General features: G+C 49.9%; 10 protein-coding genes and 5 non-coding genes across 15 annotated transcripts, besides 1 other annotated feature; 10 read left to right on the top strand and 5 right to left on the bottom strand.

Moving 5' to 3' along the window:
- Positions 1 to 502: 502 nt before the first annotated feature.
- On the bottom strand, positions 503 to 1,771 carry TbgDal_VIII2540 (hypothetical protein, conserved; the record flags this gene model as incomplete). Its single annotated transcript, XM_011777281.1, has 1 exon — positions 503 to 1,771. One exon carries the CDS (start codon positions 1,769 to 1,771, stop codon positions 503 to 505), a length of 1,269 nt encoding a protein of 422 aa, XP_011775583.1.
- Positions 1,772 to 2,641: 870 nt separating this feature from the next.
- On the bottom strand, positions 2,642 to 3,082 carry TbgDal_VIII2530 (hypothetical protein, unlikely; the record flags this gene model as incomplete). Its single annotated transcript, XM_011777280.1, has 1 exon — positions 2,642 to 3,082. One exon carries the CDS (start codon positions 3,080 to 3,082, stop codon positions 2,642 to 2,644), a length of 441 nt encoding a protein of 146 aa, XP_011775582.1.
- Positions 3,083 to 3,757: 675 nt separating this feature from the next.
- TbgDal_VIII2520 (hypothetical protein, conserved) lies at positions 3,758 to 7,153 on the top strand (the record flags this gene model as incomplete). Its single annotated transcript, XM_011777279.1, has 1 exon — positions 3,758 to 7,153. The coding sequence occupies one exon, from the start codon at positions 3,758 to 3,760 to the stop codon at positions 7,151 to 7,153; it is 3,396 nt and encodes a 1,131-aa protein (XP_011775581.1).
- Positions 7,154 to 8,757: 1,604 nt separating this feature from the next.
- TbgDal_VIII2510 (hypothetical protein, conserved) lies at positions 8,758 to 11,376 on the top strand (the record flags this gene model as incomplete). Its single annotated transcript, XM_011777278.1, has 1 exon — positions 8,758 to 11,376. The coding sequence occupies one exon, from the start codon at positions 8,758 to 8,760 to the stop codon at positions 11,374 to 11,376; it is 2,619 nt and encodes an 872-aa protein (XP_011775580.1).
- A 269-nt stretch (positions 11,377 to 11,645) lies between these two features.
- Positions 11,646 to 14,342, top strand: TbgDal_VIII2500 (hypothetical protein, conserved; the record flags this gene model as incomplete). Its single annotated transcript, XM_011777277.1, has 1 exon — positions 11,646 to 14,342. One exon carries the CDS (start codon positions 11,646 to 11,648, stop codon positions 14,340 to 14,342), a length of 2,697 nt encoding a protein of 898 aa, XP_011775579.1.
- An 81-nt stretch (positions 14,343 to 14,423) lies between these two features.
- TbgDal_VIII2490 (T. brucei spp.-specific protein) lies at positions 14,424 to 14,855 on the top strand (the record flags this gene model as incomplete). The annotated part of the gene is made up of 1 exon (XM_011777276.1): positions 14,424 to 14,855. One exon carries the CDS (start codon positions 14,424 to 14,426, stop codon positions 14,853 to 14,855), a length of 432 nt encoding a protein of 143 aa, XP_011775578.1.
- A 750-nt stretch (positions 14,856 to 15,605) lies between these two features.
- TbgDal_VIII2480 (T. brucei spp.-specific protein) lies at positions 15,606 to 16,130 on the top strand (the record flags this gene model as incomplete). Its single annotated transcript, XM_011777275.1, has 1 exon — positions 15,606 to 16,130. One exon carries the CDS (start codon positions 15,606 to 15,608, stop codon positions 16,128 to 16,130), a length of 525 nt encoding a protein of 174 aa, XP_011775577.1.
- Positions 16,131 to 17,415: 1,285 nt separating this feature from the next.
- TbgDal_VIII2470 (T. brucei spp.-specific protein) lies at positions 17,416 to 17,742 on the top strand (the record flags this gene model as incomplete). The annotated part of the gene is made up of 1 exon (XM_011777274.1): positions 17,416 to 17,742. The coding sequence occupies one exon, from the start codon at positions 17,416 to 17,418 to the stop codon at positions 17,740 to 17,742; it is 327 nt and encodes a 108-aa protein (XP_011775576.1).
- Positions 17,743 to 17,836: 94 nt separating this feature from the next.
- TbgDal_VIIItArg02 lies at positions 17,837 to 17,908 on the top strand. Its single transcript has one exon. It is a non-coding gene; the product is annotated as a tRNA-Arg (tRNA).
- A 93-nt stretch (positions 17,909 to 18,001) lies between these two features.
- TbgDal_VIIItVal03 lies at positions 18,002 to 18,074 on the bottom strand. Its single transcript has one exon. It is a non-coding gene; the product is annotated as a tRNA-Val (tRNA).
- Positions 18,075 to 19,589: 1,515 nt separating this feature from the next.
- TbgDal_VIII2460 (T. brucei spp.-specific protein) lies at positions 19,590 to 19,997 on the top strand (the record flags this gene model as incomplete). The annotated part of the gene is made up of 1 exon (XM_011777273.1): positions 19,590 to 19,997. One exon carries the CDS (start codon positions 19,590 to 19,592, stop codon positions 19,995 to 19,997), a length of 408 nt encoding a protein of 135 aa, XP_011775575.1.
- Positions 19,998 to 20,764: 767 nt separating this feature from the next.
- TbgDal_VIIItArg01 lies at positions 20,765 to 20,836 on the bottom strand. Its single transcript has one exon. It is a non-coding gene; the product is annotated as a tRNA-Arg (tRNA).
- Positions 20,837 to 20,933: 97 nt separating this feature from the next.
- TbgDal_VIIItThr01 lies at positions 20,934 to 21,005 on the top strand. The gene has a single exon. It is a non-coding gene; the product is annotated as a tRNA-Thr (tRNA).
- An 83-nt stretch (positions 21,006 to 21,088) lies between these two features.
- Positions 21,089 to 21,170, bottom strand: a tRNA (tRNA-Leu).
- An 87-nt stretch (positions 21,171 to 21,257) lies between these two features.
- On the bottom strand, positions 21,258 to 21,329 carry TbgDal_VIIItGly01. Its single transcript has one exon. It is a non-coding gene; the product is annotated as a tRNA-Gly (tRNA).
- A 45-nt stretch (positions 21,330 to 21,374) lies between these two features.
- TbgDal_VIII2450 (T. brucei spp.-specific protein) lies at positions 21,375 to 21,887 on the top strand (the record flags this gene model as incomplete). The annotated part of the gene is made up of 1 exon (XM_011777272.1): positions 21,375 to 21,887. One exon carries the CDS (start codon positions 21,375 to 21,377, stop codon positions 21,885 to 21,887), a length of 513 nt encoding a protein of 170 aa, XP_011775574.1.
- Between the last annotated feature and the right edge of the window lie 1,286 nt (positions 21,888 to 23,173).

Below are 23,173 nucleotides of genomic sequence, written 5' to 3'. Positions count from 1 at the left end.
GTCGGGCGACACAGCACTTGCCCCGATAGCTCCCAGAAACATCAACATCGATAGCAGAAAAAGTGCGTAAGCCAGTAATAGAGGTTTGCTGATGTGTTTCCTACAGACGTACAGATATGGAAATCCAATTTCACAGTTCACCAGCGACAATTGGAGGGGAAGTTAACCGCAGTCAGAAATTCCCACAACAATGATCTTCAAGTCACCATTAGAATAGATATCCTAGGTAGAACAAACGCCACGTGTAAACCCGTCGTATCTCCGTGAATATTCTACACGATAAGACTTTTTTGAAAGACATCCTACCGTGGTGAAGAGAGGACACGTGCAAGAAATACTTTCACTAGTATCGGGTACAGTACCAGCAAGCACAATTGTAGTAGAGCGAACAAAGAGGGGGAGTAAATGAAATAAATATTTAAGACAGCACTAAGAAAAAAATATATGTATCAAAATGTGCGGGAACAATCCACCACATAGCCACTAGAATCTTTCCAGTACCCTACTGCAAGGTTAGTGCTGACAAGATATCTCCTAGCAAAGGCGGCGCTGACGCTTTACCGTTGCCCCCTACACCCAATTCAGTTGCCCTGTGAGCTGCGGTGCCATGTATCACACTAAGAGTTTGCCAAAGCTTATCCCTCTTCCCAGATAGTGTGCCCAAGCTCTCCAAGCATACAACTGGCGCATCCCCATGAAACGTGCTAATACCACTTCGTTCCACCATCTGGGCATCATCGTTACTACCACATTCACCTGCCAAGAGGCCCCGCTGATGCCGGCCCTGCGAGGCCTGCACTAGGGCCTCGTATGACTCAACCTCTTGCCGTAAATCGCCAAGCAGATGACAGTACCTTTGGGGTACTGTAAAAAAAGGTTTTGACATCCCCGTAGTTGAGCTGCAGCGGGATTCAAGGGAACCACAACCATCAGAACCTGCTGTCGAAAAAAGGCTGCTGCGCAGCTCAATCCCTTCAGCAGAATGTGTCCCCCTGGAATTAGGGGGTCCTTTTTGTCCTTTAGATAATACTGTATATCTTCCAGGAGTTACGGGCATAACATTGTCATTACCGCACCTGGGAGCACTTTTCTGATTTGTACTCAGGCTTAAATGACCACGAGTATCGCCAAAAATGCCGGCATCTTCCCTCTTAAGCCGACTAGGAGAATGGTCGTTTATATATTTTTGTGATGCTTTACGATGGAGCATCATTGCCCGCGTTATTCTCACACCTTCCACACATCCGAAGTTGCTGGACGATCGGATCCTTAGCTCAAGACTCTGTTTCGAAAATAACGTCAAAAGTTTACCTACAATGATGTGCATCCGCTTCAGCAGCTGTACGTGATCTTGCAGTTTACCACATGCCAAGCGCGGCACGTCTATCTCCAAAGAAAACTCCGGTGGCAGGCACTCGTAAAGCATAATTTGCAGCGTTTGCATGTTCCTTTCACACTGATTTCGTTCCTTAATGCTGTCCAGAGAGGGATCCTGGTTGGCGCAAGTTGCTAGGGTTGTCCCCCATGAAACTCGAGCAAGAAGCTGTGACGACCGTTTCGCACGCTTCTGATAAATAGTAAGTTCAGGTACGCCAAATGCTGCGCAGTTCTCTGCAACACGGTTAGCAGTAGCATCAACGACACTACAATACGCAGCACCGTCGCGCAACGACACAACGCTAGGGTACTGCGCTGAGCACATTTTGTTGATCCACGAGAGTAAGCCTGCCCTCCCCGAAAACTGAGTGTCCGCTAATAAACTCGACATCATTCAACTCTATTTGTCGCTTAGCAACTCAGTGGGGTACCACAAACTTGACCCCATATGGCGGGATTCAATGTGTGTTAATACAAGCAAATGAAAACATTAAATTGGTATAGACGAGAAGAGTTTACGCGCCTGCGTGCTTGCAAGCACGTAAGTACATCAACGTTTCCTACACATCAATAATAAAAATAATGACGTGCAAATCAATGCAATGAAAAGCTAGATTAATACGACCTGCCCAACCCCCGACACAGACGCACGGGTCGTACCATCATTCAAAACGAAAAAAAAAACTCCCCTACCGACCCTGGCATGATGAAAACACAACGAAAATCCCCAACATCACCGACAGCGGGAATTCACGACACCCCTCTCACGAGACTGGTGGCACACTAAGCATCCCCAGAGATAAAGCTACGCGCCCCACCAACGGCTACGCCCACAGAGAATCACGTTGCTGCGCCGGCACCCAACGCGTCTCACAGGCATCCCCGCTTAGAGCAGACACCGACTGGTAACACACCAGAAGGGAAAGCATTCACAAGCTATCTTCCCTATTAGGGCGCCTTCTCGCGCCCGGAGGAAAGTGAACTCCACACCCTCCTCCTGCCACAACGTAGGATTAGAACGCCACGACCAGCCGTGGGTCAAAGAGAGAAAACGCTTCAGCTCTCGATCTTTGAACTCATAGGCCGGCGTCAGCCAGCGCGGAGGTCAACCAGTCCCGAATACGGCCATGCGGCGCGACGTTCGGCTGTGCCGATCCAGCTCGTGGCGGTCCCTCCCTGCCTCTGTTGCTGAGCAAAAAGGAGTCACCTTGGAACGCTCATACCGTCCCCGGAAAGTGGGCATGCGAGTGATAGCTGCCGTTCGCTACCCCTGTAGCATGGTGCGTGGTGGTTGTGTTCCCCACCCTAAAAAAGAAAAAGTAAAAAAGGAGGTAAAGCGATAGACCGTCGGTGCCCATACAAGGGGAACACCATCGAGAAGGGCATGGAAAGAGAATGTTATGTTAATGACTGCAGCGGCAGACACGCACTTTATGCGTGCACCCCAAGAAACCAGTTCGACACGAACGTGCTGCTTCAGGCACCAACTCACAGTCGCCACGCCACGTACTGGTGTGTTCCCTGCGTCGGGATTGTGCCGCGTATGGGCCTGTTGGCGCACCAAACCAGCAAACGCCGAGTCTGTTTGAGAAGCGCGGTCGCGCTGGTGAGTGAGGAAAGGGCAAGCACTATACCGGAGCGTGGAAGCGCGAGGGGTCCTCGCCGTCACTGGCCAAAGAGGTTGGGTTCCCGTGGAGATCGGCATTGAACGGGGGGCCGAAGTAGTTCCTTTTTTTGCCTGGTGAGCTACCGCTTCAAAACCGCGCTTTGTTTTTGAAGGAGGCGGATCTTCATTTTAGTAGTGAGGCTGCAGAATATGCCGCTGTCGCTGTGAACCGGAGTCGTGAACTTTTCGTTAGCCCCGTTTCCACAGGAATCCGGAGGCTCTCAAGCCGCCGATGATGGAGTCTTAGAGGTGGTAGGTGACGTAGCCGTGGCACCGACCACTGGTGCTTACTACAGCCATGACGACGGTAATGAGCTGTTGCACTTACGATTTGCGGCCAGAGCTGGAGAACATTACGAGTGCGGTGCGCGGGCCGTTACGGCTGGCACAGCATGGAGGGATGCGTCACTGTGAGGAAGGACTAGAATTTATGGAGGGCAGTTGGTGACCAGGTACTAGGAGTGGCATCGGCTGTGGTCCCTTCCCCCCTCGTTCTTCCTAGATACGCCGGGTCCCCTACCGTGCGCTAAAGACGCGAGGGGTGTTGCTCGTTTCCGTTGTAGCACATCTTCTGGTGTGGGGGACTTGCAGAGGGTGGCCTATTCCGAAGGAACGAGCAGTCGAGGACTGTCGCTGTAACAATGCTTTATATTCAAATGAGCCACCTTTGAGACCACGCTTTTATCTGTTTGCTTTATTCTGCAGTATAGGTTGATGTATTCAAGGGCGCTGCCCACATACATATACATGTTGCCACAACAGAGGCTGAGGTTAATATTGACGAGAAGCGTCGGTGTCTTAGCGGAAATTTCCTCAGTACAACCCCGTAAACCGCCTTTTGACGAGCAGCAACAGGCTTTTCACAGTCATGTTCAACACTTGCCCGCAAAAGACATCTTTTCGGACTTACTTGTGTCAGCTTCGGCTCTTGGGGTTGGTTCAAGAGAAGACTGGTTGAGGCTCAAGAAGGTTTATCTAGCCCGGCTTCCAGAGCTACCTTGTCCTACAGTTGTCATGCTTCTAAGGCAGTTGGTGAAAAACGATGCATGTGGTTTGGTAGAGTGCGTCAGCATACAGGACCGCCTGGCCGAGTCACACTTCCTGACAACTCTAAAAACTGAAGAACAAATGGAAGCACTGTCTAGCATCGTGATTGTGGGTTCACGTTTATCCCCCAAGTTTATGCCGTATGCGCAAGAGGCCCTCAGAGTAATTATAAGTGGGGCCCAGGTGGAACTCCTTCCGGAACTGTCATATGTGGTGGGTTGCCTCGTTACTTCAGAAGATAACGGTATTTCTGCAGAGGCGCAGAGCTCAATTTTGAAAGAGTTGCTTGAACGAGTAAGGCGCGTTGATTATACACTTCTCACTCAGGAAAAGCTGGTGTATTTATTTTGGAGTTTATCCACATTCTGCTCCAGTATCATTCCAGTGCGGCTAGTGTACATTGAGGTTTGTGAAGCGATTGTCGCGAACGGTATTCGAACAGGCGGCGTAGAAAGTGCATCCCCTCGGAATGACCTGTTGTTGCTGTGCGGGTTGTGTCAGATTGTTTCCGTATCTGGATCGGGAGATAGAGTTGTACCAATCCAAAGTGAAGGTGTAATAAACAACGTCTCTTGGTCGGAGAACGATTGTTTGGGTTGCCTCTCCCCTAGCTTTACGGTAAAACTTCTTGCGATCCTGGACAGTGTTGTGCTTACCTTTGTGCAGCGGGTAGTAAAGGGGGAGATACAAAATAGGTTCATTATTTCCACAGTCTTGGAGTCGCTTACATATTGTGGGCTGACAAAATTACAAAAAAACGCACAAATTTTGTTTCACATACTTCTACGCATGTTGATGTACAATGGAATTGACTTCTGGCTACGTCCATTGGGAGACGCTGCTGCAGTCACTCGCGCAGAAGCAATTGGACCACTGGTGAATGTTTATTCGGTGGCAGCTGATGTGGCTTTTCTCGATCGCCTTATGTACCGCCTTAATTTTTGTGTGTTTCCTGCGGTATCCCAGTGCGCTCTTGAAAAAGCAACCGTCAAGCAGGTGAGGATAATTCTTGAAGCGATAGCATATGGGAATTTGACTGTTAATTCAAGGAAATTTTATCTTGGAGAGTGTTTTAAAATTGTACCTGGAATTGTTCGTAATGCATCACGGTGGGAACTACCCCGCATTATCAATGCTGTGATGAAACTGTCTATTAAGGATAATTTCATTTGGTGCGCCATCCGCGAGCGCAGTCGGGAGCTTGGTTACCAACATGGGTGTCGTGGTGGAGGCTATCCGCAAACAGACACGAAAAGACATGAAGTCTCGGGCAAATGCTCGGAAGAAGACACGAATTCTAGCGATGTAGCTTTACAGATATGTGAAAAGGCACTCATGCTGTCTGAAAGTGAGGGTGTGCCCTTAGAACGACTGACACATTCACTAGAGACCTTGTGCACTCGTAAAGGAATGAAGAGCTCTACCATGACTCAGTGTGCAGCGATTGTGGGATCACTTTCGAAACTCCGCATCCCTTCAAGAGGTTTCAAACCGTATACTGCTGTTTCGACACCTATTTTTCTTCGACTGGAAGTGCTTCAGTACCCAGATTGGGGTTTGTCCCTGATCCTCGACGGAGCAGCTGCCGGTGTCTCTCGCACAGTACTTTTGAACTCTCTGTCGGCAGTGGGAACGCGGTTGCTTCAGAACGACTTGGGCAGAAACAGATACGAGAGCGCTGTCTTCTATTTGATTGCTGCGCACGAATTAGATGCTCGATACAGTGTGCTGCATCCCCATATTGTCGGGACTATTCGTGACCAACAACGTCTACAGACTCTCCCCTTCCACATACTAGTCCGTCTTGTAGGTGCGCTGTGCGCCTTCGGAATTGATGAAAAGTGCGTCCTTGAGCGCGCACTACACCGAGTTGATTCGTTATGCGTCCACGTAGTGGAACGAGAAAAGTGGGTAGAGGCCGATTGGAGGGCAGCCCTGGTACTAGTGAACGCAATGTGGACTTCAGCGGCAAAGACCGTGTGGAAATCACTGATCCATGTGACCCGAAAACTTGTTATTGTTATGATCAAAAGAATTCGTGATGGGGAGGTAGGGGTGTATCCACTTCAGGCAGCACTAGCTATTGCTACTGTCGTTATTAACGATCTTGATAACAGCTCAATGGGTTATGCTGACGGGAAAGTAAATGATGATATCGTTACTGCGTTCCTCAACATTGTCGCTCCCCTGTTCTCCGAAGATGGTGTATCGTTTTCTTTACCTCGTGCAGAAGCACTACTACGTAGTGAGTCCGGGGCGCTATTTCCTCCCCAATGCAACAGTTTAACGTGTTCTCTTGTCGTATCCCATGCTTTACAACGTCTGATTCAAATGAACAACGACTCGGCGAAAAGATTTACGCCACATGCGATCGGTTTATGGCGTTTCTGTCTTAAGCATATTGAAAAGGCCCCACTCACTGACAGGACACTGATGAATACGGTAACTTTTTGCGTTCGTTTCGGTGGGAGCAGCCAAACCTTCGACAGGTTTATGGCATCCCTAGTAGATAGCGGAGATGAAGTAAGTATGCTAGACGTCTGCTTGATTGCTGAGGGACTATTAAAAAATGGGAAGAGGCGGCCAATAGCGACGCAATTTATAGCTCATTTTTCCCAAAAGCTACCCCTGGACAATCTGCCAGCGGCTGCCCTTTGCTCACTGTTGCTCTTCTTCGCGCGCGATGCAGAGAAGGTTGCACTCGGACTCTCAAAAGTGGAGATGCTATTGTCCCTTGTGTGGGCGTCTCTTGCACTAAAAATGGATCGGCTCGCTGGTTCTGGGGAACTCTTGAAGCTTGTCGAAACTGTCCCTGCGAACGCAGCAAACCCGTTATTGCGACTGATTTGTGATACCAAAGCGATAGATGACACACCCACTGTGGAACTTGTTCGTCCCCTTAATATTGTTTTAGGTTGGAAGACCAACACAGTGTCACCTGCCACTGTTTTGTGTTTCTTACAGAAGGTTGGCACGTCTATTGAGCTCCGTGAAAAGACTGACCCTGCCGAATGTCTAGCGACTGAGGAAATGAAGCGAATGATTCATTGTTACAGTCAGTAGGATCGCTTTCGATGCGAAATAGTTACTTGTATTGGTGGGACAAAGCATGCGCACATTCATTATCTGCAAGTACTGCAAATTGCCACGGCAGTCCACGCAAAGCATATTGCTCGGGCTCTTTGATGAGCTTCCGCATGCATGTGGTGCACAGTAGAGGTCACGAAAGTGAAGTACGGATGCTGTTGCTGAGAAGGCATCTGGGATGTTGGTCCATTATGAACATGTTGCTGTGCATACAGGAACTTTCCGAGATTGTGTGTGGTGGTGTCTTCCGTTGCAACCGGTAACGGTGGGAGCTGGGGCAAAGGGTGTGACTGTTCGGTGCATGGTAGGGTGCATCAACAAGCCACTAAATGCTAGTTTTCACTATCATAGCAGTCGCAAGCTCCCTAAACGTAGAGGATTGGCAAAATAAACGCCCTCAACAGTGTGTACGGCTAGCTGCTGTGGCCGTCACGTGGGTGTTGCTGATTGGGGGATGGCCAAATGCTTGATGTACCGGTTTAGTCTCAATGGTGTCTCGTCCGGTTGCTGCTTCTAGTATAGAAAGTTTACGTCACCTTGGTACGTGTGGCACTGCTGACGATGCAATGAAACGTGCCGAGGGGCTGCTAATGGAAAACCGATGTCACAGCACGACTCGGCGGTTCCCTAGTCTGATGGCAACATAACCAGGCCGCAATAGTTTTCTCCTGAGACCGAACTCCATTGGCTCTTGCTTTTGCCCCACAAGTGGGGCACCGGCACCCAGTAGTGGCTTGGAGCGTCTGGTGTCTCAGGAGAGTTGCAGCGCTAGCTGCTATTCGGTAGATGTCCTAAACTGAGTGAAAATTGATGCGAGACCAGATACGTGTAGTCATGCGGCCCGCTGAGACAGATGAATGCAGTTCTGCCCTGGCTTTTGGTGCATTGGCACTGGTCGCTCAATATGAGGGTTAACTCAATGCCCTACTAACCACGCCGGCAGCTCTTAACTAAGGCGATGGAAAGTTAACCAACCTTGGCTCTTACTACACGATATGGTGTGCAGTTTGCAAAAGGTTATCATCTTAGACAATTTTTGTGTGGGTGGCTTAATGGAGTATTCCGCAGCAGATCTAGTGGTAAGGAGACTGAGGCTAACCTGTATTGGTAGATAAGGATTTCTTGCAGAGTGAAAATAAAACGTGAGTGCGGTGGGAACAGCGTGAAGGGATCACAGTGTTTAGCGCTATGTGTGTTTATTACAATGTCAACCCAGACGGGGTTATGTTGTTGTCACCGCCTTCGCTCAGTAACTGGAAACGGGCCTTTTGGTTGCTACAGCACATGTCCATACTCATGCACCCGCCTCTCCACAGCGGGGGGGGGGGCGGCAGGTTATGTAGCCGTGCGCGAAAGTCTCCGCTTCCATTAAAAGGGGTGCTGTGGAACTAGTGAGACGCGTAGGCAAACATCGGTGGACTAGCATAGGAAACTTTACTCTACAACCATCACATTTACGGCATCGTGATGAGGTATGGGGTGCATGTAATCTTTTGAAACTACTTAGGCATTGGTGGAGGCGGGTGTCACGTCGACGACAAGTGCAAGACGAAAATGTCCGCACAGGGGTTAAACAGAGAATGATAGGCTGGATGCCGACTGCCAGGCTGTGTCTTTCTTTACACAATACAGGCTTTTGTAGCCTCCGGGAACCAAAGGGGTTCTGTTTTGGGGGGACGTATTGCACTTTTCATCCGCAAAGTGTCAGTCACACGGGGACTCTGCTTCGGTTTCGCACAGAGGAGTTACTCCCGTGGCTCATTATCTACAAACAGTTGTTTCGACGACGCCCTTCCTTGACAGCTTTTTCAATCAATTTTAGTCGCAGGCTTTTTGTCACTACTGTCTTCTCAGTTTTGGTTCAATGCCTGACAAGTATGAGCAAACCTTTTGTTTACAATGTACGTCAATGCTTTTCTGCCTTTCAGATAGTTTCTAAGATGGCGGATCACAGTGTCAAAGAGATCAGTGAGCGTTTTGTTCAAGACGAAGGGCAAGACGGGGACCAGTGCACAACTTCTCCCGGAGAGAGATACTCCACAAACCCTATGGCCCCCTTAACGGTGTGGCGAGAGGTTGAAAAGGGCGCTACCCGCGCGGAACAAGGACAGTGCGCACATCGAAACAAGGAGGGCACGACATGCTTTGCTACGGCAGGAAAGGGGGGTGTCTCATCATCATGGTCAAAACATTCGGAGGAAATTCTAATGGACACTGTGGTGGATGCAAATCAGCCGTTGGAAACAGTTGTTGAAGCCCCCAATCGGGTGGAATCAACGAGGGCTCAAGGAGACAGCATACACTGTACGGATGCCCAGAGTAAGTGCAGTGTGATTCGGGAAGCGCTTCTCTCGGGAGAGCCGGTAACCAGAGCTGAATTGGAGGAGATCCAGAAGGAAATAGCAATGCAAGAACGTGTTGTTAGGGCGTTGGATGAGGACAATGAAAAGTTGCATACTGAAAAGAAGGCTCTGCTGTTGAAAGTGCGTGAACTGACTAGCGCGCTTAGTGGGAGGGGGGCTCACACGCCCGTTTCAGACGGGCAGCCCAATAGTAAGCAGACACTTCGGAGTGGTGACTTAACCACTAGGATGGAGACGCGCCAGGGGACACATCATAGCACTGATGAGTTGCTCATGGAGACAAATCAGCAAAGGATGCGGGTTAGAGAACTTGAGCTAGAGCTTGAGCTTCTTCGGAGGGAAAGGGGGGACCCCAACATCCATCGAAGCAGCGTCGACATGAAAAGGCTTGAAGAACTCGAATTGGAGAATCGCAATCTGCGTGTCGACTTAAAACGAAGAGAAACAGAGCACGAAGAGGTGGTGAAAGAAATGGCAAGAAAGATCGCATGGTACGTCAACAACCAAGAATTTAACGACTCCCAGCAACAGCTTCTCAAAGAGCAGCAGGACACCATCCGCTGCCTGCGGGCGAAGTTGCGCGGGTCCGGGAAAGCAGAGGATATCAGCAAAGGTACGAAAGCAAAGGAAGACACTCGCGTGCAACACCTCACAAGGCGAATTATCGAGTTGGAGGAAACCCTAGGCCAAAAGCACCCCAACAGCATAGCGCAGCTGATCAGAAGTTGTCAGCCACCCGTTCAAGATACCAAGATATTTAAGCAACTCAACCATAGAATAAAAGAACTCGAAGACGCACTTGTAGAAAAGGACCGCTGCGCCGAAGCGGCAGTCACTCGGCTCCGGGTCGAAGTTGACCGCATGAGAATGCAATATCAAGAAAAAATTGAAAAGCTAGAAGAACAGCTGAAGTTTAAACTCTTACAAGCCCAGTCACGCCGGGTTCACGATCTGGAAAAGCAATTGACCGAAGCCAAGCAGTCCTTACGTGACAAGGAACAGGTGAACCCCCCTTCATCTGTCGTTGGAGCCAATAACCTTACCAGTGGCAGGTATCCTCGAGGGAACGGGAACGAACAGTGCGTCACCCAAGGGGCAACAAAAGACACGGTGCTGTCGGAAGCGCCCGCTGCGAGTGGTCCACCAAAAGAAACTTCAATTGCATTGCTTAGGGAAAACGGTGCACCGGAGCCCCAATTGTCACAGCTGGAGCGTGAACCAAAGGCGGGAATAGCTTTGACATCACCGTCGTATGATGCCTTTATTATCCCTCCACCGATGCAGGTAATATCAACCATGCAAGCGCAAATCGCTAGTTTGACCTCCCAGCTGGAGGTGGCGAAGCGATTGCTGGAGGAGAGCCAGCAGTCCCTTGGAGAGGCCCATGCTCGCTTGGATGAGCGCCTACGTTCAGCAAGGCGAGAATATCAAGCACAGCTGCAGTGCATACAGCAAAGCTACAGGGACGACATTGAGCACATTAAAGACTCTCATAAAAAAGAATTGATGTCAATCACAGAGTTAAAGCAAGTGTGTGAAGGAAACTCATGGATATGCAAAGACATTTCAAGACTCCCACTCAACAGGTCGCGTATTCAGGCGTTTCTCCAGAGTGTGTCGGAACGACTGTCTTACTTGGAGAAGCGCCAAGCTCAAAAAGAAAAGGAAGCCCTGCACAGAATTGAAGAAATCAGGCGGGTTGCAGACTTCGAAATTGTGCTGACGAAACAGAAGGCAGAAATGATTGTCGAGGAGAAAAACCAACAAATACAAGGGTTTAGGTTGCAGTTGGACCATTTGCTCGAGACTCTCGCCCTTCTTCGAGGGGATGAATAGGCTGAGGCTTGACCTTACAGTGGGCAGTGCAGCGGGAGAAGAACAGTTGGTGTTTGTCTTGTACTACACGTTCTAGTTTCTAAAAATATCGCTTCGAACTCTTTTGTGCATCAAAAGAAACCCTTCAAGTCCCGCTTCTGTTCCTTTTTTTTTTTTGATATGGCGAAGAGGTTGTTGCTGTGAAGTTGGCGTGTCACTTAGTAGTGGAAGCAGAATTGTTCAGTTGTCCTAGCTTGCGAGCGCTAGATACGTACAGTAAGATACCAGAAATGTCTGTTAGCGCCCCAACGATCAGTGCGGCAAGCCGAGAAGAGCTTGTCGCCTATGTGAAGCAGCTTCAGCAGCATTTAAAGGAAGGCGAAGTGAAGTTAATGCAGATTGATAAGCTCGAAGAAGAGGTGGAGACCTTAAAGCAAAAGTTGGAGGAAAAAAACGGTGCAGTGGCTGCGCTAACGGAACAAAGCAAGATGCTCTCGGAGATGTTGGTAGCTGACGAGGAGACTAAAAGAATATTACTCCTTCAGATGGAAGAGTCGTGTGTCGGAGGCAAAACAAGAGAGTGTGACTCCAGCATTACGGTGTCCCGTGCATCCAGCGCCCTCCGTGCAGAAAACAATGCCCAGATAACCCCAACAGGATTGAAAAGAGCTGAAGCAAATGCGGATAAGGAACGCATTGGCATGGGGGAGGCCTCTCTAAACCCTACAGCGCTGCGTTCTCGAAACGATGAGATTGCAGAATTGGAGCAGAAAGTACGAGAACTTACGGAAGTAAATTCATTTTACACTGCCATCGTCGAACACCACGACGAGGAGGAAAGAGTGAGAGCAGACGAGGGATGCTGTTCGACGGCAATTAAAGCGAAGGTGGAAGGGTCTGTCAATCTCGAACGCCTTCACGAGCGTATTGGAAACTTGGAAAGTGAACGAGATAACTTGCGCCGCCTGCTACGCCACAACGAGCGCGAGAAGGAAAGCCTCAATAAAGAGCTCCGCGACCTCCGGGAAGAGCTTTCTCGTCTTGAGATTGACGTGGTCGCTGTGGAGAAGTGGAAAGTGGAAGAATGTTTTGCACAGTGCCCCGCCCCCGTTAGTTTAGCAATCCCTGGTTGTGGAGGTTCCCCTGTGCAAGGCGGAGACGCCGTCACATCACGTACGTTTGCAAAAGTCGTAACGCCGATACGGTACAAGGGAGACGGGGGTAAGCGGATCCCAAAGCACCTCAAAAGAGGTCCCTCGGTAAATGCGGCGAACGAGCAATACCCACTTCTAACTAGTCCAAGACAGAGTAGAAGTCTGCTCCAGTTTGATTCGTTGCCTGAAATACACCTATTGAACCCAACTAGGCAGGAGCAGATGTTGCTCGAGAGGGTTGAATTGTATCGGAGACACGTTGAAGAGATGAGTGCTCACGAAGTGGACCGCCAACGGAGCTTTGACGAAATTGAGCAAGCTCGTGCCGAGCTATTCACGGAGATGAATTTTAAGCTTGATGAACAACGACGAGAGATACAACGCTTAAACAAGGAAATCGCTCTGGTTACGGAAGGCTATAGCGAGAGTCGGATTCAAGCAAAGAGATCCTATCATGCAGAAGGTACACCGAAGTCTGCTGAAGTTGAGTCACTTTGCTCCAGTGAAACCATCTTTGTACCAAAGGGAAGGGCAGCGGAACTTGAAGTTGTGCCAGTAGGAAACGAGAAGAATGCGCGTAGTGACTCGAAAAACAGTATCGAAAACAAGGGGGTACCATCTACAGGGCAGTCCGAAACTGCTAAAATAAAACATTCAGGTACGCTGGAAAACAAGCTTTTTGCACCCTTTGAGGAAGGCTGTCCGCTGTCCGGCAGTGAATGGACATGGTACCATATGGACATGGTAGAGAAATATGAGAGACTGGATATCGCTTACAAAGAGCAGGAAACATTTGCCGGTATACTTATGTGGAACCAAATCGCCGTGCTTTCGATCGCGTCAGAACTGATGACGCGAGCCAGGGGGGCGCACAGCGAGGTAAGCAGCCTTCAAACCAGGCTAGCCGAAGTACAGGCACTTGTCTCATCTCTGGAACACCAGAAAGAAAGTCTTGTGGAGGAACTCGGAAGGCTGCGGGAAGCCCACGTGAACGAACCTGAGGATGGAGGGGAGGGCAGCACTTCGTTTGATGTCTTGAAAACGAATCAACAAGTATTCACCCAAGCAGTGCCCTTGACAGAAGCGTGGGGACCCTTGCTCTGTGTTTGTGATGCTTACAGTGAAATCGTGGAAGGGCAGATTGCAGTGTTAAGAACTCTCTCCGAGGGGGAAGATGCTACTCGCATCAAAGGGAGTGAAATAAAAATGAACACCGCCAGCGCAGCCCCTCCGTATCGAGACGTTCACCTTCAAGGGCCGGAAACTGACGCGAACAAACCTTCCGGCCTGGTCGACACTGATGGTGATGAGGAGTTTCAAATGCGTCTCAGAGGGGGGAATTGGCTGGCTTTCCCTCCAGATTCTGATGTCTTTCCCTCCGACAACACAACGAAACTGCATGAAGCCACTGACGACGGCACCACTGGGTTAGGCCGCGGCAACGCGGAAGCACTCCCCAAAGCGCCACTCGCCACGGGACCGAGCCAAGAAACGTATCTTAGTGACAATGCGCACCCACCATGCCGTGCGAAAAGAGAAATCGGCTGCGGGGTGTGCGCAGAGGCCCACGGCGCACCGGAAGGCCACGTGACGCAAGCTCCCGTCACACATCAACACCTACAAAGCGGTCCTCTGTCTTGGGGGTCGTTCTCAAATGCAATTACTTCCGAGGGGTGTGGAGACGATGGAACTGGAAGCAGAAACACGGGACAGTTGAAGAATGCGCTCGAAAATTTATTCTGTGACGCGAATGCTTCGCAACCGGCAACTTACCAAGAGACGCGGGAAGATAACTCGTGTACATTTGCCGCGGAGTTTGACCCATTTGCTTAGTAACCCGTATTCCGATATCCGAGAGGAGAAGGAAATACATATTTTTTTCTTACCTTGTGTCGCGAAAACCTAGTATCCTGTATGAGGGGCAACGTTATGAACTTGTATCCACCTTTGGAAGCTCCTGTTTTAGCCCCGTGCAGGGGAGTTTGTTTTGGGCGCTGTTGTTTTTTTTTTGTTGCTGGCGTTGCTCTGCATTATCCTTCGCATTGTTCACTTTATTCCGATATTCCGAGTTATGTGGGGCTCGAACATCTCCGGAAGCGATACGACCGGATACACATTGCTTCATTTCTCATGTTTTATAGTTTTCGCTACCTTGTTACTTTTAAGGGCAAAAATACATTTGATTTCACGGATGCTAGACTTACACCCCTCCTCACCGTTGGGCGCTCGAATCGTGCGACAGGTTTCCTGACAAACCGTGGTGTGTACCCAGGGGCGGTCATGCTGCAAAAAATGGTCAGTACCAGGCGGATAATCGCGATTCAAAACCGAAGCGCAGTCAGATAATGCAAACGATTGAGGCAAGAGGTACCCCTTCCAACAATCCCTTCTTGCCATTATGCATGCCTTTTGCCTCAACTGGAACGCGCGGCGGCTATGCTGTAGGTATGCGGTCGGGCGCTTTGAACATTTCACTGGAACCCTTTTTTTCTTAAAGGAGAACAGAATTTCCGTAAACAAGCAGAAGAGCGACGGAAAGCACAAGACTTACTGGGTCATATTCGGTACTTTGAAAACTGCAGGTTTGGAAATGAAATGCGTGACAGTGTGCATGGATAATAGCTTGCTGAGCCCCTGGAAACGAAGCTGGAGATGCTAGGAAATTCGCATTTCGTTGTCGGTGAATAGCGTGAAAGAGTACATAGTAAAGAAAAAAAAACGTGCCTCATTTGCCGGTTTTTCACAGCCGAGCTAGGCAACCACGGATGAACAGCAAGCGCATCCACATGCAGTACAGAAAAAGGCTGTGTAGTTACGTGCTGCCGAGCTTAAGAGAGAGGTTCCCTACCCGCCTTCCTCCGGTTCCCAACGCACTTTCGCAGCTCCCAACCACCCTCGTCAACCACCATCCGCGCATCTGCTCTTAGAACGTGACGAAGTCTTCCTTCACACGGTAATCCAAGCAAAGTAACTGGGGGAGGGCAGTCGTTCACAATCCTCTGGCCAGAAGCAACCTCATTAAGAGGGAGCGTCGCGTTCCCTAGGAAGTGCGAAGCAATATCGAGGGGCAAAATTACCACACGCAGAAGCAGTGGGATGTATACTGCTTCGCCTTTCTCGTTTGCTGTACCATTGCGGAGCCAAGCGGCAAACCTCTCTTCCAAAGTTGTCACCCCCTTCCACTTAAGCGCAGGACGTGTGTGTTCGAAGGCTTTTCCTCAGCGCGCAGTGGGCCCTTCCCCCCGTCAAAATAGACATATCCGCCACCGCCACTTCCCCGTCCCCCTTGTGCCGGAGCAGCTGCGTCACGCTGTCGGCACCGCGTGTGCGACAGGTTCGCGGCGGAGAGTCCCCCTTTCCGGTCATTTCATTGTGCTCAATCCCGAAGTGACCGGAAACAAGCCGTGCCGACGTGCACGCGCGCCTGTTGATGAATTGCTCCTGGCAACTTGTGCGGTGTGCGTGGCAAATTCTGCGCACACCGGCGCTGCACCAGAGGCTTGGAATGAGGGACACGGAGTCAACGAACGTCGTAAACCCAACTTCCTCTCTTGCTCCCCACCTTTTTTTTTCGGAGGTTCTCCGAACGTCACTTCCGTCGCGACGTTCTCTCCTTGTTAACCGCACCCTAGCCTGCGAGCCCCTTTAAATGACCAGGTCCGTTCCTCATCCTCGTCAAATATGATGGCCCCAGCCCAAATAGTCATGACCAACGTGGTTGAGTCAACGGCGTGGATCTGATGGCGCGCTGTGGGACGCCTTCTAACCCTCATTATCGTTTAAACCTCATTTTCTCCTTCCGGCACGTCCTCCTTTATTTTACCCGGGGGAAGCCTGCTTTCGCAATCTTTCAACTAGTAGCGGTGCTTTTGCCCCAACGGAGAAAATTTGACCCCTAGAAGCTGCTTTACCAACCCTCTGCAGCGCCCAACTCCATATGAGCAGATTGACCACGTGGTAAAGTTTTCCGGTGGTCCTGCTGCGTTCTGCGGTTCCGGCCACCAATATAATTTAGCATTCCATTACGCTCTCGCAAACCTCCTTCAACAACGGGTGATCCTGCCTCTTTCAGCACGTCGCTCCCATTTAAACCACACGGAATGCTTGCTATGGTGCTGGCCGCTTGACCTTTGGGCCCCTGCAGAATTTTTTTCGTCAGGTGGGAGGTGAAGAACAACACGGCCACTAACCGGAAGCGCACTGTTTCCCGCGACGGTGTGACGCAACGGCCCCAGCGTTTCTCCCGCAAATGTTACAACGAGGAAACCGCATGCAACCGGGCGATTTTCGTTTAAGCCATTTCGAATTCCCCTTGGAGATGCTTGGTGGCGCCCTTGATATATTGCAGGGTGGGGCCTGGTTGTGTCGGTATCTTCATTTTTCTATCAGCTTCGGCGGGCCCGCGGTGGCCAGCCGTTTTTGTCGCTGGTCCAAACAGTGTGGACCTCGCAATCTCAGCAGACACTCCCATGGAACAATTTATTGAACACTGGACGAAGCCGACAAATTCTTCCCGAATATGACACCCCGGTTGTCGGCGATTGATATTCGATCACATTACTGCCATGTTTGCCACCACGAAGGAACAATGCTGGGCACCCCAGTTTTCCGTGCGTTGGTCGGCCGAACCGTTCCATCATTTTGGTGAACAAAGTAAGACCTAACAGAAATCCTTGTGGGGCCTACCGTCTGAGCGCGACGCTCTCCAACACGGCACCGTCCATCTTAAGCACTGCCACCCCGCTGGTCGGAAAGTTTCCTATCCATCCCACGGTTGAAGGGTCGGCGGAAAGGATTCGACAGCCTGGATAAGGTGATCGTCGTCTACTGGGCCTCATCAAAGAGCGTGGTCTGAACACTGCCACCGTAGGCGCATAGAGATCGCCCTCACACTGCCCCGAAAAGGATGTTGGCCGTTGGTTTCCCACCCAGTCTCACACCCAAACGCAATCTCTCCATACGCAGGAGGTGTGAATGCCGCATCCGGGAGGCTTATTTTACGTCGTTGAGACCCGTGAGGCACAGGGCCTCAAAAGAAGCGAGCCAGGCAGTTCCCGTTGCAGCGAGCCAAGGTGGAACAAAAAAAAGGATCCTTCTGGAACCGGCTCCTGCCGTTCATCGAACAGCTCTCCGGGCGGAGCCAGCAACCTTCATCATCAGGATTTGGTTGTTGGTTATTTCTCATTTAAGAGGTTGTACTCATAAAACGATTCTGTTCAGAGTACGGTCTTAACATCCGGCGTCCAGAGTTATCGCGATAGTCTAATATCGGTAATAAACAGTTTCTTATGTATTCAACCTCAGTCGCCCACCCGAGCGCCGACCACGTCCGTGTGGCTCAATGGAAGAGCATCTGACTACGGATCAGAGGGTTGCAGGTTCGAATCCTGTCACGGATGTTTTTCACCTAAGAGAAAGACGGGGCAGACGGTTTTGACACCGTTTTTCGGTATGAGGTCGTCCGAAAGGGAAGTCAAAAAAAAAAAGAAAAGCACCCCCCGTGGGGCTCGAACCCACGACCACACGGTTAAGAGCCGTGCGCTCTACCGACTGAGCTAGAAGGGCAGCTGCTTCTGTAAGCTATTGTAACATACATTTATTTATTTTTTCTTCGTTTATGTTAAATAAGAATATCACTTGGCTTTGTCAAACGATCGACGTAGCCGGAGCACATTGCTCTGTAACCTTCGGGGGCTGATCCCGCTTAGCGGGGACGTCTTGGACAAGCGGGGGTTCTGTTGCGTTGACTTGGTGTTCTGCTTGGTTGCGTGTCGGTGTTGAGGTCGCCACTGTAGAGAGGCGTTCTCGCGCCGTTAAAGTGGGGGGAACGGGTCAGGCCGGTGACGGAGCAGCCCACCTTGCGCACGTTCCCGTTGTAGAAGCACACCGAGGAGCATCTCAGGACTTTGCGCCCCAAGTGTCGTCGCGAGGCGGTTTGTTTTCCGCTGAAAACGGATCAAAGTGGGTTTCTTTTGCCGATTATGGCTTTTCGTCACAGGATCACGATTCAAGCACCTCATGGGAGGAACTGTGGGGGAAAAAATGCCTTACAACATCCGTCTCCTCCCATTTTGCTGCACCCCCCTTGCCCCAATGACATTCGCAGAGTTACATCACGCACTCTTCGGTGGGGTGAGGGGAAATTTCAACGCTCCACCAGAATAAAAGTAGATGCGCAAGAAAGTATTCCCCGGCATCTTCATAAGCCGCGGTAGGAGGTGCTAACTTTATTTGGCTCGCCAGTCCGAAACACTGTGTCTGGTTGGCGCTCTTATGTATTTCTTCCATCTTTGTCTTACCCCCTCCCTCACGCAATGACGGTCTGAAGCCAGGTGCGTTCGGGGGGCCCCCTACAATAGCTCCAGGTGAAAGTTAAAAATATATATATATTCATATGTTTGTCGACTCTCTCACACGCAGGCATCAATTTCACGAGTGCAACTTGCGGCAATGCCAAAGCAAGCAATGCCCATTAAATATCGAGTAATCCATTTCCCCACAACAAGTTTCCAAATGAAAAGGGGAGCGATTCTACCACAAGGAACCGCAGTCAGGGCTCATAGTGTGAAATGCTATTTAGGGGATTGACTCTCTGTTATCCTCTAGGGTCCCACAGCCTAAGACCTACACAATAACGAACACAAAGTTCTATCATGTGACACGCTTTCTATCGCCCCACCCCGCTATCTGCGAACGAAAAGTCGGAAATAGTGTGACACTCTGCCGTGTCGGCGCGCCCCCCCCCCTCACCGAAATCTGGGTGTGAGTCGACAACATGTATTTGAGCGCGCTCACCGCGAAACAAGGCGAGAAACCTGAGCTGGCAAACAGGATTCGTGATAGTTTTTCAACACCCACTCTCAATTTTGGCATATTCCTTCTCTACTTTCCCACTGATTCTTCAGTTATTGCTACGTGACCCTGATTCTCGAAAATCCGCTCGTTACCTTCCAAACGCTTCGCGGAAGATTTCTTCGCTATAGTGCCCCCCTTAAACTGTCAGCGTGAGGGTAGCAACGTCAGCAGATGCGTCGAAACCCTTCCTCAACACATGTTGGATAATGCGACTCTTTCTAACTTATGGATCAAGTAATAAAGCAATCGTGTCTCCCGCGCTTCGGTGGCGCGGACAAAATGAGTTTTTCACAGCCTGCATTGCAGCGGCCTGCCCAACCCCCGTCAACACAACGTCAGGGGGACCGGTGTCCAATCCTCGGAGAAGCAAACCAGGCTAGTAGACAAAACCCCCCTTCCAAGATGCATCCTAAGGTCATTCCGGTGGCCGTAACCGCAATCCGACGTTTCGAGAAGATTAGGGAGCTTCATTCGTACATATCGCTTATTAAAATGCCAAAGAAAGGTGGAAGAAGGTGTCAATTTCCAGGTTGGCGGGGTTCCTCCATCGACATCCCGACGACCCCTACTCCTTCAGTGCTATGGTGCATTCCCGACTTCTCATCTCGTCCCGTTGGACTGGAGGCCGGTTGATTCAGCGGAGAGCGACTCGTATGTGTGTTATGAGCCTTGCTTCGACTCATTTCGGCATCATACAAACGTTTCCGTTTAACCGCTAGCCCCACTCCACCTTACAATGACCCCTGCAATGACGGTTGATGCGGTTTCGCGGCGTTAGCAGAAAGGCTTCCTTAATTCATTCCAACGTGTGAAAAGAGAGACCCTTCGAAACATACGCATCATTTTCGAATTGACAACGTCCCTCTATGCATGGCATCTTCACAAGAAAGTCAACCAACTAAACAGAACCTTTTTTCTCTACAAGAAGGGAGAAACGGTTGGTATTAAGCCATCCGGGGCCCAATAAAGAGGTGGTTGCGATTCTCGTCTCCGCTCCTCGGGATGTTGGCAAAACGAGCTTCAACTGTTCCATGTGAAAAATCTCTGACCGTCAATTTCTGTGTATGAGGATTTATTGGCAAAAGGGACAAGTGGGTAAGGAAAAGATGACCCTTACAGGCGGTCGACCTGTTGCTGACTTAAACTATGAAATGATCAACGTTGAGCAAATGTGCAAGAAGCGGTTCTTCCAACGTCAAGGCGAAACCTTATAAAGCAGAAAATAGAGGTCACCATCATATCGGGCGAAAGCACATTCGCCGCTACCAGCCAGGCTAGCCCGTGTCGTTAGTCCCCTCCTCCCCCCCCTCCTTTAGCGGCCACTTCTGCTGTTTTCAGTCGGCGGCGCCGTTGACACCCAGGCCGTGGCGCTATCGAACCAATGTGACTGAGGAAAAGCACGATCCCGGCAGGACTCGAACCTGCAACCCTCAGATCCGAAGTCTGATGCGCTTCCATTGCGCCACGAGACCGTCAGCGAGGCGCAATACTAAAAATGCCAACGTATACGAAATAACCTTTTTCCTCTAAAAAAGTTTCTGCAAGAAATGTCTATTAGCCCTTTCCGCTGGCCTCGTAGCGCAGTGGCAGTGCACTGGTCTTGTAAACCAGGGGTCCCGAGTTCAATTCTCGGCGGGGCCTTTGTTTTCGCGCCTATTGACACTTCGGCGACGGTTGAGAGCACACTTGAAACCGCTGAGTCCGATATGATCGGACAAAAATATTGACAAGAGTGGGGTTTGAACCCACGCCTCCGGAGAGATGACGACCTGAACGTCACGTCTTAGACCACTCGACCATCTTGCCACACCGCCACCTGAGTTAACGTTGCAATGTTGTGTCAAAGCTTTTCAAGAGCATAACATAATGCCGAATGATAAAAACGAAAAAATGTGCAATCGCCGGGAGTCGAACCCGGGTCTCCCGCTTGGAAGGCGGAAATCTTAACCGTTGGACCACGATTGCCGCTGCGGCCCAGCACTGGTTGTTTTATGTACGCTTTAGCATATTATGGAGTATGCCGCTCCGATCGAGATGTCAAGACAAAGTACGCATGAACCGGGCACCGATCCCAAGTCGATGAATGCGGCGTTTGCAACCCATCATCCTCGGCATTCAGACAAGACGAAAAGAGAGGCGACCACGCAGTATTTATTAGTATACGATCCTTTTATATTGTTCTTTGTGGTATGTTGGGTTGTACGGCTGTTTTTCCGGGGTGGGGACAACTCACCTGCAGTGCGTCATCACGAAAGCGCCGTGTTTGCAGTAAACTTTGAGTGGGAACGGAAGCGTCCCTCGTTTTCGTCCTTCCGTGCATCGTTTTGTATGGGCCGTTCTGTGGGTAAACTTTTAACAGCTTGGCGTTGTCTTGTCTCCTCGTCGTTTTCTTTATTTGTGTACGTTGGTTGGTCCATCCTCGTATTGAAAACAGGCGGCCTCGCTACGCCGAATCCCCACGTACTGGTTCGGGTTTGGGCCGAATACGGCTTCCAAAAGGGAAGGATAAAGAAAAGGGGGTAAGTCCAAGTTTCCTAACTGAGCGCAGTCACGTTAATGAGGTGAGGGTGCACTCTCGTAGATGATGCTCCTCCTTTCCTCTTTTCCACGTACCTGCTTCCGGTGTTTTATGCGAAAAGCATATCGCCTCGACCCCAATGGGGGGAACTCTCGGGTATCGCACCCATTCCAGGATATTACCTCCATTGACTTACTTCTAGTGATAATCCAGGCCCTACTTTGCCTTCAGACACTGAGAGAGAACAAAGAGCCAACACTGGAAGCAAATATATATATATATTTTTAAATCGTGCCTGCGTGCAAAAAAAAAAAAAGAAGTTGCCCAATACAAACTCCCTCTAACCGCATCTGTTTTCCCAGGATTTCTTCCCCACCCTCTCCTTACTTGTCACTTCCTCCAAATTTAGAGCATTCTGTTTAGCTTGTTGTTAAAATCTTTATCAAAAAAGTTATTTAATTCAAGAACTTCTTCCTCCTTTCAATAAACTATGGAGATACGTGGCTTTACACATCCTGCCCTCTAGTGTAATAGCCGTTGCCCCAGATAAAGGTACCAAGGCCAGCGCAATATCACCCCATGAAATTGCGCTTAATACCAGTTTAAAAGCTCAAACATATGAGCCTCTTAGCCACCATTCTTTTCCTTTTCTGTTGGTGTTATTCTTCCAGCTGTCAGCCCTTATTTTTCGTCCCATCAGCGTTAGCAATGACCGCAAAGCAAGGTTAGCGATAGCTGTGTTTCGCCGCTTCCATAGGTTACAGCGTGTTCTCTTTCGCTCGGCATTGGGAAGGCGGAGGCTGTTTATATGCGAATGTGTGTGAGCGTGTGCTGGTGTTTCTGGACCTGGAGTTTGCCATTCTCGTTCGGCAGACCCGGCGCAGTCTTCACCGACGCTGCTGTCACTTTACTGAGCTCTGACCATCCCATGGACATTGGTTATTTGGTCTTCCAGTGATGTCACAGTTTTGAAATTACTTAGAAGAGTCTTGTATCTTTCCTTCCCACACACCTTGGGCACTTATTTGAGTGGTTCGGGCAAGTTACTTTTCAACGGTGAAAAGAAAAAAAAAATTGGACCTATGTGTGGCTAGCGCTCAAAACTAGGGGCTCGATCACAAGTTATGTGTACATATATTATGTTAATCTCGAGTTGGTATAAGGTTTTCGTTTTTTACTAGCCGCTTTTGCACGCTTCGAGGATGATTGAATAGGCAGCGGTGAAAAAAAAAAGTTGGGAAAAGAAATATCGGGTGCCTATTTGTTTGAAGCCTTGATCCGCAGAACGTAA

The sequence above is a fragment of the Trypanosoma brucei genome, chromosome 8 (assembly GCF_000210295.1).
Source record: "Trypanosoma brucei gambiense DAL972 chromosome 8, complete sequence".
In the NCBI taxonomy this organism is placed as follows: domain Eukaryota; phylum Euglenozoa; class Kinetoplastea; order Trypanosomatida; family Trypanosomatidae; genus Trypanosoma; species Trypanosoma brucei.
This window is presented reverse-complemented; position numbering and strand designations above follow the sequence as displayed.